General features: G+C 36.1%; 1 protein-coding gene across 1 annotated transcript in view; it reads right to left on the reverse strand.

Annotated features, from left to right (window-relative positions):
* LOC150090168 (copine-8-like) overlaps positions 1-19,419 on the reverse strand; it is a 138,105-nt gene that overhangs the window by 65,417 nt on the left and 53,269 nt on the right. Inside the window, exons 7-9 of the mRNA XM_090390186.1 lie at positions 16,866-16,894; positions 6,573-6,676; positions 666-812 (exon numbers count right to left, since the gene is read on the reverse strand). Of these exons, the coding sequence (XP_090246312.1) occupies positions 666-812; positions 6,573-6,676; positions 16,866-16,894 (280 nt within the window). The remainder of the gene's footprint in view (positions 1-665; positions 813-6,572; positions 6,677-16,865; positions 16,895-19,419) is intronic.

Below are 19,419 nucleotides of genomic sequence, written 5' to 3' on the forward strand. Positions count from 1 at the left end.
ATGCCTTTTCTACAGATATTTCCATGGGCACTGTTCTTCTGGATTGGCTTCTATAATTCCCACTCTCTCTTTCAAAACAGTCCGAACACGTGCTGCCACCAGCCAACATCCATTTACTGATGCTGCATAAGCTCATACACTTGCTTTCTTGCATCACATGCCACTACTACTACTACTGTCCAACTTCAAATTCACAGAACCAACTTTTCATCTTCCTCTTTTATTCATTCAACTGCCATTTTCTGGAACAAACTTATTTCGTACGTATTTCCTGAAAATTACAGTCTACATAAGTTCAAGTATAATGTCAATAAATATCTTCTTTCATCTTCTCAACCTCCAACCCAAGCACAGTACTAAGTACTATAGGTTCTAATACCTCTCGTGTTTGTGGGGATTCATAAAAAAAAGCACAGAGCATTCTGAGAAAAATTCTACCCCATACCCTTGCACAATCTCTCCATGCCGAATTGATTGAAAAGACTCTCAGCATATACTGCCTCCTATCATATCTGGGCAGAATTGCAAACACTTTCAAATATAACCTTAACTTGTGGGGTTAATTAAAATTCTTAATCAAATTAAGAATGTTAAGCACATTCTTAATTTGATTCCATATCGGCTTGTTTTAAATACATTCATGAAATTCAAAATTAATTTCTTACCCTCCATCACTATCCCAGTCAAAACATTCCACTTTAACAATTCTCTGTAGATCTCCATTACAAAGTGCTCTAACAGATATAGTAAAGGGAAGCCATGATGGATTTAGAGTATTCCTTATAACTTCTGTTTTATGTACTGCTGTAAAGCTGAAAGAGAGAGAAAGATTGTACAGGGTTTGAGAATACAAAAATTGATATTCTGATAATTTATAACATATAAACTACAGTCACTTATTTTATCTCATTTTTAAATAAAAATACTTTTTTTTTTATGAGAACAGCAACACAGTACGCTTTACAATTTCAGAGATAAAAATACAGCATATTAGAATCAAATTCCTTATATAAATAATAAAATGAAACCAAGATAGTAGATTGAATTCATTTGATAATCAAATTTATTTTACATTTGGCTTATAATAATTATAATAAAAGTGTATAACATTAAATTTATATTTTACAAAATCAACACTTTGTAAGGATATTTTTAATTTCTTTTTAAGAAGAAGGATATTCTTAAGTTTTTAATCTTTGAAGAAGTCACCGTGCAGATCATTAAATTCACTAGGTACTTAGTTAAAATCTAAGTTATACAAATGATTAGTTCTTGAATATTTAAGCTCAAATAACTGATGATCCTTTAAAGGAATTGAAGGCATTTAAAACCAATAATACCTAGGAGATGTGATGGTTAAACTGAGCCCATTATTGATTTACTTATGAAAGTCAGATCCAAGTAATTTCTAGGTCCTTCATCATTTTATGATAGACACATCATTCATACCAACTTTTTTTGTCATAGAACAATTTCAGTTTGAGCTATAGTCTAGTTTAAGTATCTGATAAGTGATTTCTGATTTTTTATTTTAATGTAATTCTTTGCTGAGAGAAACATGACTTGCAATGCACACTCAAGAATTTGATAAGGTGTAATTAAAAATTCAGTATCGTGGAAGTCCTAATATAGAATCAGAATTTAATTAATTGTAACTTAAATCTACAAGGTATGACTAGAATCTTCTTCAATATCCATAAAAAACTTAAAACTCATATATGAACCTGTATTGTTATCTCTAAAAGTAAAATTTTTTTTTATATTTAAATAGCTTTACAGTCTAATAAGATAAAAGTTATTTCTAATATGATATGGTTTTACTTTACCTGCTGATTTATCTATTAGAAGCCCAACTTCTTCAACAATTTTTTTAAAGAAGTTACGTAATAAATAGTATGCATTTATTATTTACAGTATTTATTATATCCAATTATTGCAATAAAAAGTATGTGTAGAGTAATTTAAAAAAACATTCAAGCGCTGCCATGGAGTCATTGGCTACTTAAATTGTACACGGTCATGCATTACAAAATTTTAAATTTCATAGTCTATCACTCTTTCTTTTATTTTCTTTTTTTATTTTTGCTTTGGCCAGCCAGCTTGGTAGAGAGAGACCTCAGTTAATAGAAGCTCAGATAACTGAGGTTCTACTGTGCATATCATATTTTATATATGTATGTATATATATATAGGTATAAAATGTATGTAGCAGCCACATATTTTCAAACAAGCCCGAGGAAGCAATTTTTTTTTCTACCTCTTGAGCAGAGGTAAAAATTCAAAATTATGAGAAACAATTGTAACATATTGCAATTTTATCACAAACATTCTTGGCAAAATAAAGAGTAGAAAGGATATGTAACAAGCACCCTTAACGCTTGTTTCCACGGAATAATGGCCTCTATGAATTCTATTAAAAATAATTTAGTTACAGATCCACACCATGACTTTATTTAATATTGGTTATTGCTATATTTTCATATTTTGTGGGTTCCCTACTCGAAAACTTAGGCGCCTCCGTAGCCAGGTGGGAACGAGCAGCAGTGTGTAGCACACGCTTCTTGATTAGACTGAGGTTCGAGCCTGTCACCACCAAATACTGAGGATGCGGAAAGGTCAGGGAATGACCACCGCATATCCCAGAGCAATATGGCCTTAGTTGCTAATGCTCCTAAAAACCAAATAACAGAAAAACTCGAAAACTTGCAGAACTACAACCAAAAAAAAAAAAAAAAAACCACCCTTATTTCACCCATCCACTCGCTCCAAATGTTTGTCAAGTCCTGCCTTGAATCTATTTAAGATATCAACTTCTACAACAGATGGAAGTTTGTTCCTGCAATCAACCACCTGCTGGCTAAAGGCAAACTTCCACACATCTATCCTACAACTGCTTTCCTCAATTTGAATTTATGCCCTCTCAGGCGATTATTCTGAGCAAGAGGAAGAATCCCATCAGCACTGAGCATGCTAAAACCATTCAAGGCTTTATACACCTCAATCAGATCACCTCGCAGGTGACTAGTCTCCAGACACTGTAATTTGCAAAACTTAAGCCTTTCTTCGTAAGAGCAACCCTTTGTTCCATTCACTAATCTTGTTGCCCTTCTCTGTACTCGTTCCAACAGCTCTACATCCTTCTTAAAATGAGGCCTCCAGACCTGTATACAGTACTCAAGCTGTGGCCAGACCATTGCCTTATACAAGGGGATAATCACCTCCTTATCCCTGCTAGAATAATTCTTGTATATCATTGACAAGACACCATGAGCTACTCTGGCAGACCGTCTGCATTGCCCAGAAAACTTCATATCTGCCTGCACAATTACCCCCAGGTCCTTTTCATTCTCTATCACTGTCAGTGTAGTACCACAGAGTTGATACGTTACTCTGGGGTTACTGCTTCCCATATGTATTACTTTACATTTGTCAATGTTAAACTTCATTTGCCACCTCTTGGCCAATCTGCTCAACTTTTCTAGAGCCTGTTGCAGCAGCTTACTGTCATTAGTGTCCTTAGCAACCCTGCCAACCTTCGTATCGTCTGCAAACTTGGACATTAAGCTTGATATACCATCATCAATATCATTTATAAATACAGAAAATAACAATGGACCCAACACTGAACCCTGAGGGACTCCACTAATAACATTAGTCTATGAAGAGCAGTGTCCCTTGATTACCACTCTCTGTCTTCTCCCACTCAACCATTCCTTTATCCATAGCAGCAATTTGCCTCCAATGCCACACTGCTCCAATTTGTGCAGCAGTCTTCCATGTGCAACAGCATCAAAGGCCTTTCTAAGATCCAAATATATGATATCAAAGTTATTCTTTGCATCCAGTTCCTTTGTGACTACATCATAGTATCCAATCAAATTGGTCAGACAAGACATCCCTTAACAAACCCATGCTGTATCCGAGCTATAACTGAAGTCTTGTCTAGATGACTGCAATGGTTCTTTAACCAGTGCCTCCATTAATTTTCCTGGAACAGAAGTTAAACTAACAGGTCTGTAATTACCTGTCTCCCCCTTTGATCCTCCTTTGTGGATTGGGGGTCACATTTGCACATCTCCAGTCTATGGGTACCTCCCGTGGTACAGGGAAGCTCTCATAATTATGGCTAAGGGTTTGCTTACTTCCTTTGCCGCCTCCTTTAATATAACTGGATAGATCCCATCCACCCTAGGTGTGCCTTTCTTATGTTTAACTTCAACAATTCTCCTCCACTTTGCTCTCAGTTATTAAAAGATTATCTAGCTTACTGCCAGAGTTTAATACTCTTCTGGCATTTCCCTCCCTGAATAACTCCTCATGTGTGAATGTAGATGCAAAATATTCATTTAGTTTGTTAGATACCTGAGCAGGATCATCAACAGTTGAACCATCGATATCAAGTGGACCAATCTGATTCATCCCCTTCCTTCTAGAGTTTACATAAGTAAAGAACTCTTTGCTGTTTTTCTTTGCATCCTTTGACAAAGAGCAAAGGATACAAACAGCATCCTTTGGGGAACAAAGGGTTGCTCTTACGAAGAAAGGCTTAAGTTTTGCAAATTACAGTGTCTGGAGACTACGCACCTGTGAGGTTATCTGATTGAGGTGTATAAATTCTTGAATGATTTGAGCATGCTTGATGCTGATGGAATTCTTCCTCTTGCTCAGAATAATTCCCCGAGAGCTCATAAATTCAAATTGAGGAAAGATGGTTGTAGGACAGATGTGCGGAAGTTTGCTTTTAGCCAGTGGGTAGTTGATTGCTGGAACAAACTTCCATCTGTCATTGTAGAAGTTGATAGCTTATACAGATTCAAGGCAGAACTTGCCAAACATTTGGAGTGAGGGTATGGGTGAAATAAGGTTTTTTTTTGGCTGATGCTATATAAGCTTGCTTTCTTGCATCATGTGCCCTTGCTAATATATGTAGGTATATTTCTTTTAGTGCTAATTAATAGTTTTATGATAACTGAAATAACTAAGGACTTAAAACAACAACTTAAAATATACTCTGCTAAGATATAATAACAGGTTTACATAGAGCTATTTTGAAGGAAATTCTAAAAGGGATGAAGGCTACGTTCAACAGAATGAAAATGAAATTTCATGAAAGCCATTTAAAATCAAATTTCATAAGGTTAACATCATTATACCACCTAGATTACACTACACTGGACCATACTATTTATTTAGCACTACATCATATGAATAAAGATGTTGGTACCAGTTGTTGCATGAGAATCAGATGTGGGTGATAATTTTTTTTTAAAATTTAGCTAATGTGAACTTTTATATGGAAATCAACTTATTACTTGAAATTGTAGTAAATGTTGAAACAATGTCATCTTAAATTCTAAACATTTTTTTAGCAAAAAAAAAAAGTTATCAATTTTATTTCATAGTTAAATTATGAGATTTGTAACTATGGTTAGGTGGTAAGTAGCATGCTGGTAAAAATTTTTGAACATGTGTACATGAATTTGCATGATACTGCTTGCTTTAGCATTTCTGGTAATGTGGCTGTTACAGAGAATGGAAAAAAAAACAATGAAAAAACTTCATTATTACAAAAATGGGTTACTAATTTATTAGGGAATTTAAGTTTTTATATGTCCCAAGACTCAGTTTATGCAAAAAAAAATATATATAAAAATGTTATGGTTTTAATAATTTTACTAGTGAATGTTAATTATAGCCTGTATCATCATGTTCCTTTGCACTAACATCAAATTATCAAAATATATCTGACTTAACATTATTAACTATGTCAATATTATTATGTGTCAGTCCTGTATTCTTAAAATAAATGTTTTTGCTTTATTGAGTGTCATGTACCTTTGCTAGACTATTTCTTAGTCATTTAAAAAAAGTATGTATATTACTATGACTACATTAATATGATAACTAAGATCCTTGCTTTTAATAAAAAAAATTATTTTAATAAATTTAAAATATAATTATATTTTAAATTTAAGTTAAGCACACCTTATGGAATTTTCTTTTGAACCTTATATGCATATGAAAGATTACTTAGCACGAAACATGCTAAGTAATCTTTCATATGCATATAGGGTTCAAAAGGTTCAGAGTACTTAATTTTTTCAACATGCTGTGCATTAAGGTGATAGCTAATCCCAAGATAATAATATGGACATGTGATTATTAAGGTTGATCATTCTCATAAAAATTAATGCATGTGTATCTTGTAAAAAAATTAACTCTAAATTAAAAGCTGTCTCTTGTGATTAATTTAGTCACTGTATCTCTAAATATTTATTGCCAATTTAATCATTGCTGTGTTTGCTAATCATTACATCACTGAATGTGCTGTTGTATCCTCAGAATAGATGGCAACATCACTGAATGAAGGTCATGTATTCATACAAAAAAAACAATTTCTGACTGCATATCAAATAAATACACCTAACTACAATACAGTAATCAAAAATTTTAAAAAAGTTAATTGAAGGTAATACTAATATTTCTTGTTAGCATAGCTAATAACAAAATCAATAGCAAAAAAAATATTTTAATTAAAATAAATATTTTAGTTTGAGCAATATGTTAGCTACCTATTGTCTTCATTGGATCTATAAAACACCAGGAAAGGATCAGACTTTCCCAAAAAGTCCTTCTTGTCTAAATGGTTAGCTTGGAATTTCATTGTGGCAATTTCCTAAACAAATGTTAAAAAATATAAATAACAGTTTTTACATGTACAATAGTCATGTACAATTCTAAAACATTTTCTCTTTTTCTTTTATCCTAATCAAAGTACCTAACAGTTTCTGAAATCGTCTGCTTCAGTGGATGATCCTGGAAACTATTTATCTGGTAAAAAAAAAAGGTAAAGTGCAGCCATTATCAACACACTGCAGGATGGAAGCCTCCTCAACAATTCATGCTGAGGGAAATGGACCATAATCTGCCACGTTGGTCCAGTGTGGGTTGGCAGATCGACCATATTCAGCAGTCAGGGGCTTGAATCCCGGTCTACTCAAAGAGCATGTGATACTGCACTCCCGCTCCTGACCACTCGGCTACACACTTAGAATCCTGTGTAGCTTTCAAGGAATTTCCATAAATTTTCTAAAGTCATCAAGAGAAAATCCTTAAAACATAATAAGCAGATTACTGGTAGAAGTTTTATATTTAATATTATTTAATTCAGATTAATTTATGAATTTTATCAATTAATTTAACGTATGCTGATTTATAAGAACATACATTTAAATATCTTTTCTCACAGATAATGGATTTCAGTTATCTACAGTTTTTTCAGTTATTTTTCACAAACTTTATTTCATATTATTAGTTTTCATATGTTATTGACAATATTTTACTAAAAATAGATGGTATCCTACTATTCTGTAAATGAATTGGTTAAAAAACAAGCAGTATTAGATGTATTTAATCACAGTAATTGCAAGAAACCATAATTTGGATACAGACAGGAAAGAATTAAACTATAATATTAAATTAAGTTAGGCAGATAAAATTAAGGGGTAGGGTAATGACAGCTGCTGATGTTTAGGCCACACCATATATTATGTCTGTAAAATGTTTTCACAGGTGAATTTATATGTTCAAGCTGAAAAATCCGGGATAAATCATAAGGAAAATCCTGTTCATTCTGCTTGAGTTCAGTTAACTACAGCATTAACTGAAGAGGCCTTTAAGAAATCCTCAGGTTTCTGATGGAATTCAAATATGAATCTCTTCAAATGAGTGACAAGTAGCGGAAACCATTATACTTAAGGGGACCATGGAAATGCATATGATTGTCCTCTAGAACCTTATAGAATACCTCCATCATAATTTAAGAAAACTAAATAAAATTTAAACACAGTTAAAAATGTTGGCAGCCAGACGATTAGCGTATAAATGCATGAGCTTTAAAAAAATTAGGATGAAGCTATTTTATTACTACAGAAACTATTATTGTTGAAAATTAGTATTAAGTGTGTGGGGATTAGTATCAATGACTTCAATATATATATATATATATATATAAAATCTTTGTTTTTCTCATGTGTTCAATTCTAATGTGTTTTTCTTACAGATTCAACATCACACTACTATGAAAAACTTATTTTTAACACAGTATCACTGTTCCTTCAATATGTAATAATTTGTATATATAATCCATGAACCATCTTAGAAAAAAATAAGGTATTAGAATAAATTAACATTTTATAACTAACACAATTAAGATAATAAACAATAAACTTATATATTCATCATTTACAATTAACTTAAAAACCTTTATACATGCTCGTATCCAGCCATATCAATATACGATACTCTGCAGATACAATGACATGCTATTTTGTAAACTTTAATTTTAATTAGCAGTTTAACCACCACTTTAATTTTAGCTGAATTTCTTAAAATTATAACATGATTAAAGTGGTAGTTATTAATAACTAATAACTGCCACTTTTACTGGTTTTATAGTGCATCAACATCTTAGGCTATATTACACTGGTGTGTTATGTCTGCATAAGTGCAAGTGTTCATAGGATGATTTGAATGTTGTGCAGGTTGAAAAAGCCAGAATAACTCATGAGGGGGGAAACCCTTCTCCCTCTGATTGAGATTTGCTAACTGCAGTCTCAACCAAGAGGCCACTAAGAATTCCTCTAGTCTCTAATGGGATTCACAACCAAACCTATCCAAAGAAGTGACAAGTAGTGAAACCACTATACTGCCATGGAGGATATAAGCTATAATACTAGAGTCAAAAATCTTAATTTTATAAGACCAAAGAGGTTAGACTTATTTACATCATTTATTATAAAAGTAACAACAAAAGTTTAAATACAGATTTCACCAACCATTAAAAGAAACTAGGCCTCATAAGTGGCCACCTGCTCATTTTTAGAATTTACTGATGGTGTTTACCAAAGCAACCATAGCTATGAGAAACAGCTATGTCTATAAACTGTGTATATATTATGTGTATATGGATTACCTCAGTGGTTTTCAACTGGGGTGCCACGGCACCTTAGGGTGCTACAACAATATTCCAGGGATGCCACGTAATTTGGGTTTAAGTTGATTAAACTTATTATTTTTTTTATTTATATATTTCATTATAAAAAGGTGTATGGTATCTTTTCAATTTTGTGGTGATCTATAAATTGATGTTAATTTATATTATGAATTGTATTATGTTGTATTATAATAATTTGTATTAAGAATTGTATTTTTTTATGAAAACCCCCAAACATGAGAGGTATAAGAACCTATAGTACTTAGTACCATGCTTGGGTTGGAGATTGAGAAGACAAAAGAAGATATTTGTTGACATTAGACTTGAACTTCTGTAGATTGTAATTTTCAGGAAATACGTATGAAGGAAGGTTGTTCAGTATCTGTAGAAAAGGCATACAGCAGAAACAGCACGTCTATTACGCACGTCTAATTAATGGAAGCACTGGTTAAAGAAGCACTGCAGGATCACCTTGACAAGAATCCAGTTATAGCTCAGACACAGCATGGTTTTGTTAAGGGAAGGTATTGCCTGACCAATTTGATTGGATACTATGATGTAGTCACAAAAGAATTTGATGCAGGGAATAACTTTGATATTATATATCAAATATCTGATATTTGGATCTTAGAAAGGCTTTTGATACTGTTGCACACGGAAGACTGCTGCACAAATTGGAGCAGTGTGGCATTGGTGGCAAATTGTTGCTATGGATAAAGGGATGGTTGAGTGGCAGAAGACAGAGAGTGGTAATTAATGGACACTGCTCATCACGGACTAATGTTATTAGTGGAGTCCCTCAGGGTTCAGTGTTGGGTCCATTGTTGTTTTCTGTATTTATAAATAATATTGATGATGGTATATCAAGCTTAATGTCCAAGTTTGCAGACAATACAAAGGTTGGCAGGGTTGTTAAGGATGCTACTGATGTTATGCTGCTGCAACAGGATCTGGAAAGGTTGAACAGATGGGCTGAGAGGTGGCAAATGAAGTTTAACATTGACAAATGTAAAGTACTACATATGGGAAACAGCAACCCCAGAGCAATGTATCAACTCTGTGGTACTACACTGACAGTGGTAGAGAATGAAAAGGACCTGGGGGGTAATTGTGCAGGCAGATATGAAGTTTTCTGAGTAGTGCAGACGGGCTGCAAGAGTAGCTCATGGTGTCTTATCATTGATATACAGGAATTTTTCTAGCAGGGATAGGGAAGTGATTATTCCCTTGTATAAGGCAATGGTCAGGCCGCACCTTGAGTACTGTATACAGATCTGGAGGCCCCATTTCAAGAAGGATGTAGAGCTGCTGGAACGAGTACATAGAAGGGCAACAAGGTTAGTGAACGGAATGAAGGGTTGCTCTTACGAAGAAAGGCTTAAGTTTTGCAAATTACAGTGTCTGGAGACTAGGCACCGGCGAGGTGATCTGATAGAGGTGTACAAAGGGTACTAGGAAAGTTTTGCAATACAGCTTTGTTTATTTAATTTTTTCAAGGTAATTTCCTCTACATTCAATACACCTCTCCATCCTCCGAAACCAATCTTTAAACCAGTTCTGCCAAGTTTCACTAGGGAGTAAAGCACACTCGTTGTCCCAAGCCCGTAGAAGGTCCTCATCACTGGAAAACCGCCTCCCTTTTAGCTTCATTTTCACATGCGGGAACAGTGCAAAGTCGCAGGGAGCAAGGTCTGGACTGTAGGAAGGGTGCTCGAGAAGTTTCAGTCCTGTCGTGGTCAAATATTCGGTGCAGGCTTTGGCGCGGTGAGCTGGAGCATTTTTGTGATGGAGGTACCAGGTGTCCATTCTTGACTTTGGCCGCAGGTTCTTCATAGATCCAATGACTTTAGGCAGGCATTGTTCAGTATACCACTTAGCTGTGACTGTCTTCTGCGTGTCCAAAACGACACGTTCCACAATTCCACTCGATTTGAAAAATACAGCTATCATTTTCTTCTTTACAGATCGGGATTTTCTGACAATTACGGGTGTGTCGTCATCATCAAAGACCCAAACTTTGTTTTGAACCTTGGTCGGCAGATCGTAATAGTACAGCCAAGTCTCGTCACCTGTCACGATGTTGTTCACATACCGAGATTGTCGCTTATCAAACTTTTTTAACATCTCCCGGCACCAAGTCACACGTCGTGTCATCTGCTCTTCAGTCAGTTGATGCGGCACCCAGAGAGAACAAAGTTTCTTCACGTGCAAATGATCTTGCAGAATCGAACGAATTGCTGGTGCATTTAGGCCCAAGGTATCCTCTATCTGTTGGTAGGTCACTCGCCTGTTTACGTCAAGCATTTTCCTCACAGCAGTAACGTTTTCCTCCGTAACTGACGTTCATGGCCTTCCCGGCCTTTCAGAATCCTCCAGAGTGAAATTTCCCCTTTGGAATTCTCTATACCACCTGAATATCGTTGTACGATGTGGACAATCATCATCTAGTGCAAGAGTCATTTCTTCTAAGCACTGGTCTATGGTTAAACCACGCACGAAATTATACCGCAAAACTGTCCTTATCTCATTTCGTGACCACGATGCCATCGCAAGCACTTTACACTCTCACTACTAATGAATAACTGAGCCCATCGACTTGGCGCGGCGGCTACTATGCACGTATGAACATGTCTCAACATGCAGCAACAAGCAGCTTACTGTGATTCATTGTTGCGTCATATTGCAAAACTTTCCTAGTACCCTTTGTACAAAGCCTTGAATGGGTTGAGCATGCTCAATGCTGATGGGATACTGCCTCTTGCTCAGAATAATCACCTGAGAGGGCATAAATTCAAATTGAGGAAAGACAGATGTAGGATAGATGAACAGAAATTTGTCTTTAGCCAGCGGGTAGTTGGATGGTGGAACAGACTTCCATCCCTTGTTGTGGAAGTTGATAGCCTAAATAAATTTAAGGCTCAGCTGGACAGGTATTTCGAATGAACGGAGCGGTGAAGTGGAAGGGGTTTTTTTTTGGTTTTTTTTTGGCTGATGCTGCATAAGCTTGCTTTCTTGCATCATATGCGTCTACTAATGTTAATGCTATGAGCTAGCGAGTGGAGAGACTCTGTTACAGAGGAGTCATTAATTAACCTAACTGTCCTCTTCTGAACAGAATCTAGAAGCCTGAGAGAGGTTTTGGGAGCACCACTCCAGATGTGGGAACGGTATTCCATGGTAGGGTGGATTTGTGATTTGTACAGAGTGAACAGCTGTTTGGAGGAAAAGTAATGCCGACAGTGAAAGAGAAAACCAAGTTTTTTATATGCAGAGGAAGCAATACTTGTAATGTGCTTGTGCCAAGAGAGATTAGAAGTCAGGGTAATCCCCAAAAGAGATATATCATTTTGCCTAGAAATTGGAGTGCCACCAAAGATAAGCATAGAAGCAGAAGAATCCTTTTTGCGAGATATAAGACAAGACTGAGTTTTAGAAGAATTGAAATCAACTAAGTTGTCTTTGCCCCACTGGAGAATTACCTGGAAATCGGCATTTAAGGAATTGCTAGCAGATATTTGGGAAGTTGAAGTTGATTAAGCAGGGCTAGGTTTCTCAAAATGGAAAGTGGAATGCAACATGCTATCATCGGCAAAACTATGGATAGGATTTCCAGTCAATGGAAGAAGGTCATTAATATACAAGAGGAAAAGAGTGGGGGAAAGAACGGAACCATGGGGGACACCGGCATTAGTGGAGAAGTTAGAAGACAGAGAGCCATCTACCATCACCCTCAGTGAGCAATCAGAGAGAAAACTGGATAACCAATTACTAAAAACAGTTGGCAAACCATTAGATGGAAGCTTGTTTAGAAGACATTTATGCCAAACACGATCAAAAGCCTTTGAGAAGTCAAGAGCAACTACTTGTGTTTCACCGAACCTTTCCATTGAATTAGTCCATAAATGGGTAACATGATCCAGAATATCACCAGTGGATCAAGACTGATGGAATCCATACTGGCAATCATTGATCAGACAGAAGGTTTCTAGGTAGTTTACGAGTTGGCGGTTAATTGATTTCTCCATTACTTTAGGAGTAGAAGTAATTGTAATGGGACGATAATTGTATGGGAGGGATTTGTCACCCTTTTTAGGAACTGGCTGGATATGAGAAAATTTCCAAGCAGAAGGAAAAACACCTTTGGAATAAGAAAGTGAAAAAAGGCGGCAAAGAACAGAAGTAAGTTCAGGAGCACAGGTTTTGAGAACAAGTGGAGAAATACCATCAGGACCTGGAGATTTCTTAGCATCAAGATTCGTCAAAATCCTTCTGACATCCATTTTGATGGAAGACCACAGGAGGCATTGAATGGAGTGTGTTGGGAATGGTGGGAGGCGTTTTAGCAAGATCATTAATACAGGAGTTGGAAGAAAAATGGGATGCTAGCAGGTCAGCTTTATACTTGGCTGAAGTGACGACAGAACTATCTGGATTTAAAAGAGGTGGGAGCAGAGATGGGCAAAAGTTGCAGCCAATAGCTTTGGCAAGAGACCAGAATGCTCAGCTACCATTAGGTCAAGAAGCAAGTTTTCTACTCTTAGCCTGTTCAAAATCTAGTTTGGACTGAATAATAACTGCTTTACAATTGTTGCGAGCTTTGGTGTAGGCAAAAAATGAAACTGAAGAATTGGAAACAAGCCAATTACGATATGCAACATTCTTGAACTCTTAAACAGCCTTAGCACATTTATTAGAAAACCAAGGTTTAGATAAAGGACAAGATTTTAAAGTGGAGTGCTGAATAAAGCATTCCATTCTTACAAGAATAATTTCACTGACACGATCTGAGCAAATGTTGACATCAGAAGTTTTGAAACAGTAATCCAACCAAGGAAAATAAATCTCATAGGTCATCCCATTTTGCATTCTTGTAATGCCAAACAATACGAGGTTGGGAATAGCCATGAGATAAAGGCTCCATTGGAGAAGAGACAATCGCCAAGTTGTGATCTGAGATGCCTAAAGGACCACTAACTTCCACTGTGTACTTAGAAGGGTTGTTTGTGGGAAAAAGATCAAGTTGGCTATGGTTAGGATTGTCCGGTATTCTTGTAGGTAAATGAACAATCTGTGCAAGGTCATTAGTAATTGCAAAAGCCTCAGCATCTCGACCAGCTGGGTCGGTGTGACTAGAAAATGGAAGCCAGCTCGAGTTGTAAACCTTAAAATCACCAAGGAAAATTAAATCACTGTTATGGAAGTTGCAAAGAGAGGAAGTCAAAGAGCTCTAAGAGCTCTTAGTGGAGTTGGGAGAATGGTAGAGACAACAGATGAATTTGACACAATGAGGTTGAGAGATGTTAAGCCGAGAAGTTCGAAAAGAGGTGATTCCAAATTACCAAGTCTCTGATAGGGAATATCAGAACGGACATATGCACAAGTCCTACCTTTGAGGTGAAAGGAATCATACAGCGAATAGTTTTGGTAACTGAGATGAGCAGTAGTTGAATCAGCCGATAACTGAGATTCTGTCAGAAAAAGTACATGGGGCTTGGTAGACTGCAAGTGGAAATCGTTGAGATTAGAATTGAGACCACGTATATTTGTGAAATGAATTAGGAAGTGTTTGGGAGGTTTAGATCTTTTCGCAGATAAGCTAACTCTATTAGTTTGACAATTTACGTTGTATTCAATAGTAAGAAAAATGTGTGTGGGGGGGGGGACTTGCTGTATGAAGTAATGAAATTTTTGGATATGGCATACACATGGTAAGAATATACCCAGATTCTTGACATAATGTGGCCTCGACAATGTCCCCCGCATACACACTACTTGGACTCTCTGCAGTCACTATCTGGCAGAGTAGAGGTAGTAAGATTATACACTAGCTGATCCAGAAGTCTCCTAAAGAGTTAGGATCAGTCCTAACTCTTTAGGAGACTTCTTAAGAGTTAGGAACCTATTAGGATCAATAGGTTCAGTCCGGTGTACTAACTAGCGGCCGGCTGCAAATACCGTTTTAGAGCTGTACCCTCGAAATGTAAGGAAGACTGGATCTCGCTATGATGTTCATCAGAACCTCAAAAGTCACCAGTCATACTGCATGATGGAAGAGATGGGGAAGGGTTGACCGGAACTTAGCTCTGGAGACTAAACATGGGTTCCACCACTTCAAGCCTCCAATAAGCATGTGGTGGTATTGCACTGGTTGATGAGAGTTATCTAACACCTAGTATTGCCTGGTAACACAGAGGTGGCGGCATTCCTCCATGTGGTGTGGGTGCCACATCTGGACCCTCTCCTTACGCTGGTTCACACCTGGGTGGTCACACACAGTGTGCTTGTGCATTGAGGTTATAACCAGGATTACTAACAATCCCACCATCATGAAGGCGCAAGCAGAGGATTTGGCTGACACAGACGGTCCGGACTTTACCGTAATTGGGTCCACTGACTTGAATGTCACCCGAATATCAGTTCCATCAGAGTTTTAAACTCCCAGGTAGCAAGTACAGCTTGTCTGGCATAACTGAGAGAATGTCTGTTACAACCTCAAGGACCGTTTATAATTATATTATTGTAATAACTATCATATAACATATATTAAAAAATATATGTTATATGATAACATATATTAAAATATTTTTATCTAATATTTTTTAATATTAGATATTTATATGTATACAGAGAGAGAATCGGATGTAACAGGCAGAAAATTGAGTAGAGGTGCCACAAAATAAAATAAATCACTTTGGGGTGCCATTATTAAAAAAAATGGTTGAAAATCACTGGATTGCCTGTTTACAGGATAAAATATTCAATACTTTTGTGTAGGTTTTTGGTTGCCCAAGACCAAATAATTCAGCTGCCACAGCAAAAGGTTCTTACCTTCTCAACAGAAAGTACTCTACTTTTATCTGGCAATGGGAATCTAACCCAGACCTTTCAATAAGTATGACAAGTAGTATGACCACTCAGTCATCACAGAAAACAAGACTAAAAGGAAATATATTTTGTGTTTGATATTGTATATAGCAGTGTATTCTACATTACTAAAAGAACTAATTATCCATAAGTGATATTTGTTCAATAATAAGATAGAGCAGAATGAATTATACCAATGCCATTAGATTTTTATACAGTATGCTAAGTGGAGATGTGCACAATACAATAAATACAAATACTTAGAGAATTTGTCCAGAAATTCATAACTTGGCAGCATTTAATAGCTGTTATTTTGATTTCATTTATGGTTGTGTTATGCTAATTACTAGTAAACCCACAAACATTAAAATTTAACAGCTGTTATCCATAGTTAAGAAAAGCACTATTTTTTTTTTCAAAATTATGTTTAATAATATATTCATTGAAACTTACCTCCATAACCATATGGTTAATTCACTTTGTTTCTGATAACTCTTGAGCCAGCTGACAACATTATATGGAAGTCTGATGTCAGGACTCTTGGTTCTTCTTTCTGTTTCCTTGTAGTTGTTTTAATATAATTTAATTTTTACAATAATGAACCATTGTGGAGAAATACACTTTTTCCAGGGGATTCAAAAGTTGGTATTTTAATTACTTCATGTGATTTTAGTTCTTCCCAATCACTTCAATGAATTAACCATATGGTTATGGAGTTAAGTTTTGACAAATAAGCTTTGCTATCACATGAGAATGTCATAAATCTTCGAAATAATTTGAAGCTAATGATATAAATTTCTCTTACAGTTTAATAATTATTAAATATAATTTCAAAATAATATTCACTTTGTTACAGAAAATATATCTACAGGAACTGTCCTATAAGAATCAATACAAGGAAGAATCAGAACTTAATTAAAACTCATAGTGGTAACAGTTCCTTTTATAACAACAAAAAAAACTTTAAAGTATTATAAAATAACACAGAAATTATATGCAAACTTACTTTGCAGGAACTAACTTCTTCTGCCACTACTAAAAAAATTATAATGAAATAACATATAAATTTTTTCATGGTTTGAAGTAATTTAAAGTCAATTACATTTTATGTTTCTTAATTTCAATTATTTCATATTTCAAGTAATCAATGAATGCGAGTTGCATACAAAACAAAACAAATTGGGAAAAATAAAGTGCATATATGTTTAAGGATGGTGAAGAATACTATTAGAATCAAAAGATAATTCATGACATGGTAAGTGGTGAGCTTGTCTACATATTTCAGGAACCCCTCCAGCATGCAGTAATCTCCATCTGCTTCATCTTCTGTATTCCCCTTTGAACAGAACAGAGCCAGAAAACTTCTTTTTCTGCACTGGCAAGAAAATAAAAGACTGTTCAGAGAAAATGCATGTTGCTCATTAGAGAATGGTGCTTATAGCAGCAAAGAGATGGCATTATTAGAACTGAATGATGTTAGATGAATTTTTAGAACTGAATCATATTAGATTATGCTGAAAGACGAACACAGAATTCAGCATATAAGAGTGGATCTATGCAGGTGCAGTTGCCCACCCTCCCCAAATTACATTATGAGAAGGGGGAGAAAGAGAGAGAGAAGTACAGAAGTTACACACAGCATTAGCCAAAAAAAAAAAAATCCCAGATTATCTGTCCATCTCCTCTAATTAGACTAATTCTTCCTTAAATTTATTCATATTAGCCACCTCCTAGATGAAAATTTGTTCTAACAATCACCTACCCTCTGGCTGAAAGCAATTTCCACACATCCTGAAACCAACCTTCCCTCATTTGTGTTGTATGAGCAAGAGGAAGAATGCCAGCAGAAATTAGCATACTCAATCCATTCAGAGCCTTAAACACCTAAATAATATCTCATTGCAGGTGCACTTTCCAGATGCTACAATTTTCAGAACCAAAGTTAGAATTAGTAGAGGCATAGGTTGCACAACAAAGCATGCATATATAGCATAAGCCAAAAAAAAAAAAAAAAAACCATTCCTGTTTCACGCATCCATTCACTCCAAAAGTTTGTCAAAAGTTAGCTCAGCCTTGACTTTATTTAAGCTGTCATCTTTTCGACAACAGATGGAAGCTTGTTTCAGCAATCAAACACCCACTGGCTAAAGGCAAATTTCTGCACATCTATTCTACAACTGTCTTTCCTCAATTTGAATTTATGCCCCCTCAGGTGTTGAATCTGACCAAGAGAAAGAATCCCATCAGCATTGAGCTTGCTCAAACCATCCAAGGCCTTATACACCTCAATCAGATCACCTTGCAGGTGCCTAGTCTCTAGATGCTGCAATTGCAGAACTTAAGCCTTTCTTGGTAATAGCAACCCTTTGTTCTGCTCACTAATCTCGTTGCCCTTCTCAGTACTTGCTCTAGTAGCTCAACATCTTTCCTAAAATGAGGCCTCCAGACCTGTATGCAGCACTCAAGGTGTGGCCTGACCATTGTCTTGTACAAAGGGATAATCACCCTCCTTAATTCAGCTAGCAAAACTCCTATATATCATTGACAAGATCCTATGAGCTACTCTTGCAGCCTTGTCTGCACTGCTCAGAAAACTTCATATCTGACTGCACAATTATCGCCCGGTCTTTTTCCTTCTCCACTACTCTGAATGTAACACCACACAGTTGGTACATCTCACTCTGGGGTTACTGCTACCCATATGCAGTACTTTACATTTGTCAATGTTAAACTTCAGTTGCCACCTCTCAGCCCATCTGCTCAACTTTTCTAAATTCTATTGCAGTAGCATATTGTCCTTGCTGTCATTACCAACCCTACCAACCTTTGTATCATCAGCAAATTTGGAAATTAATCCTGATATACCTTCATTAATATCATTGATAAATCCAGAAAACAACAATGGGCCCAACGGACCCCTGAGGAACTTCATTAATAACATTAGTCCACGAAGAGCAGTGTCCACTGATCATTACTCTTTGTCTTCTCCCACTCGACCATCCTTTTATCCATTGTATCCTTAATGCCATTCTGCTCCAATTTGTGCAGTAGTCTTCCATACGCAACAGTGTCAAAAGCTTTCCTGAAATCCAAGTATATGATATCAAAATAATTTTTTGCATCCAGTTCCTTTGTAATCACATCATAGTATCCAATCAAATTTATCCGACAAGACTTTCCTTTAACAAACCCATGCTGTGTCTGAATTATTGCTGCAGTCTTGTCTAGATGATCCTGCAATGCATCTTTAACCAGTTACTCCATTATTTTCCCCGGAACAGAAGTTAAACTAACAGGTCTGTAATTACTCATGTCCCCTTTCAATCCCCCTTTGTGAATTGGAGATACATTGGCACATCTCCAGTCCATGGGGACCTCCCGAGTCCACGAATGCTCTGATAATCATGGTTAAGGGCTTGCTTACTTCCTTTGCTGCCTCCTCTAATAAAACTGGACAGATCCCATCCACTCCTAATGCCTTCCTTATGTTTAACTTCAGCAATTTATCCTCCACTTTGCTCTCAGTTATTACAAAATCATTTAATTCCCTGTTAGAGTTT

The sequence above is a fragment of the Mastigoproctus giganteus genome, chromosome 2 (assembly GCF_048544385.1).
Source record: "Mastigoproctus giganteus isolate SK-2022 chromosome 2, ASM4854438v1, whole genome shotgun sequence".
Lineage (NCBI taxonomy): Eukaryota > Metazoa > Arthropoda > Arachnida > Uropygi > Thelyphonidae > Mastigoproctus > Mastigoproctus giganteus.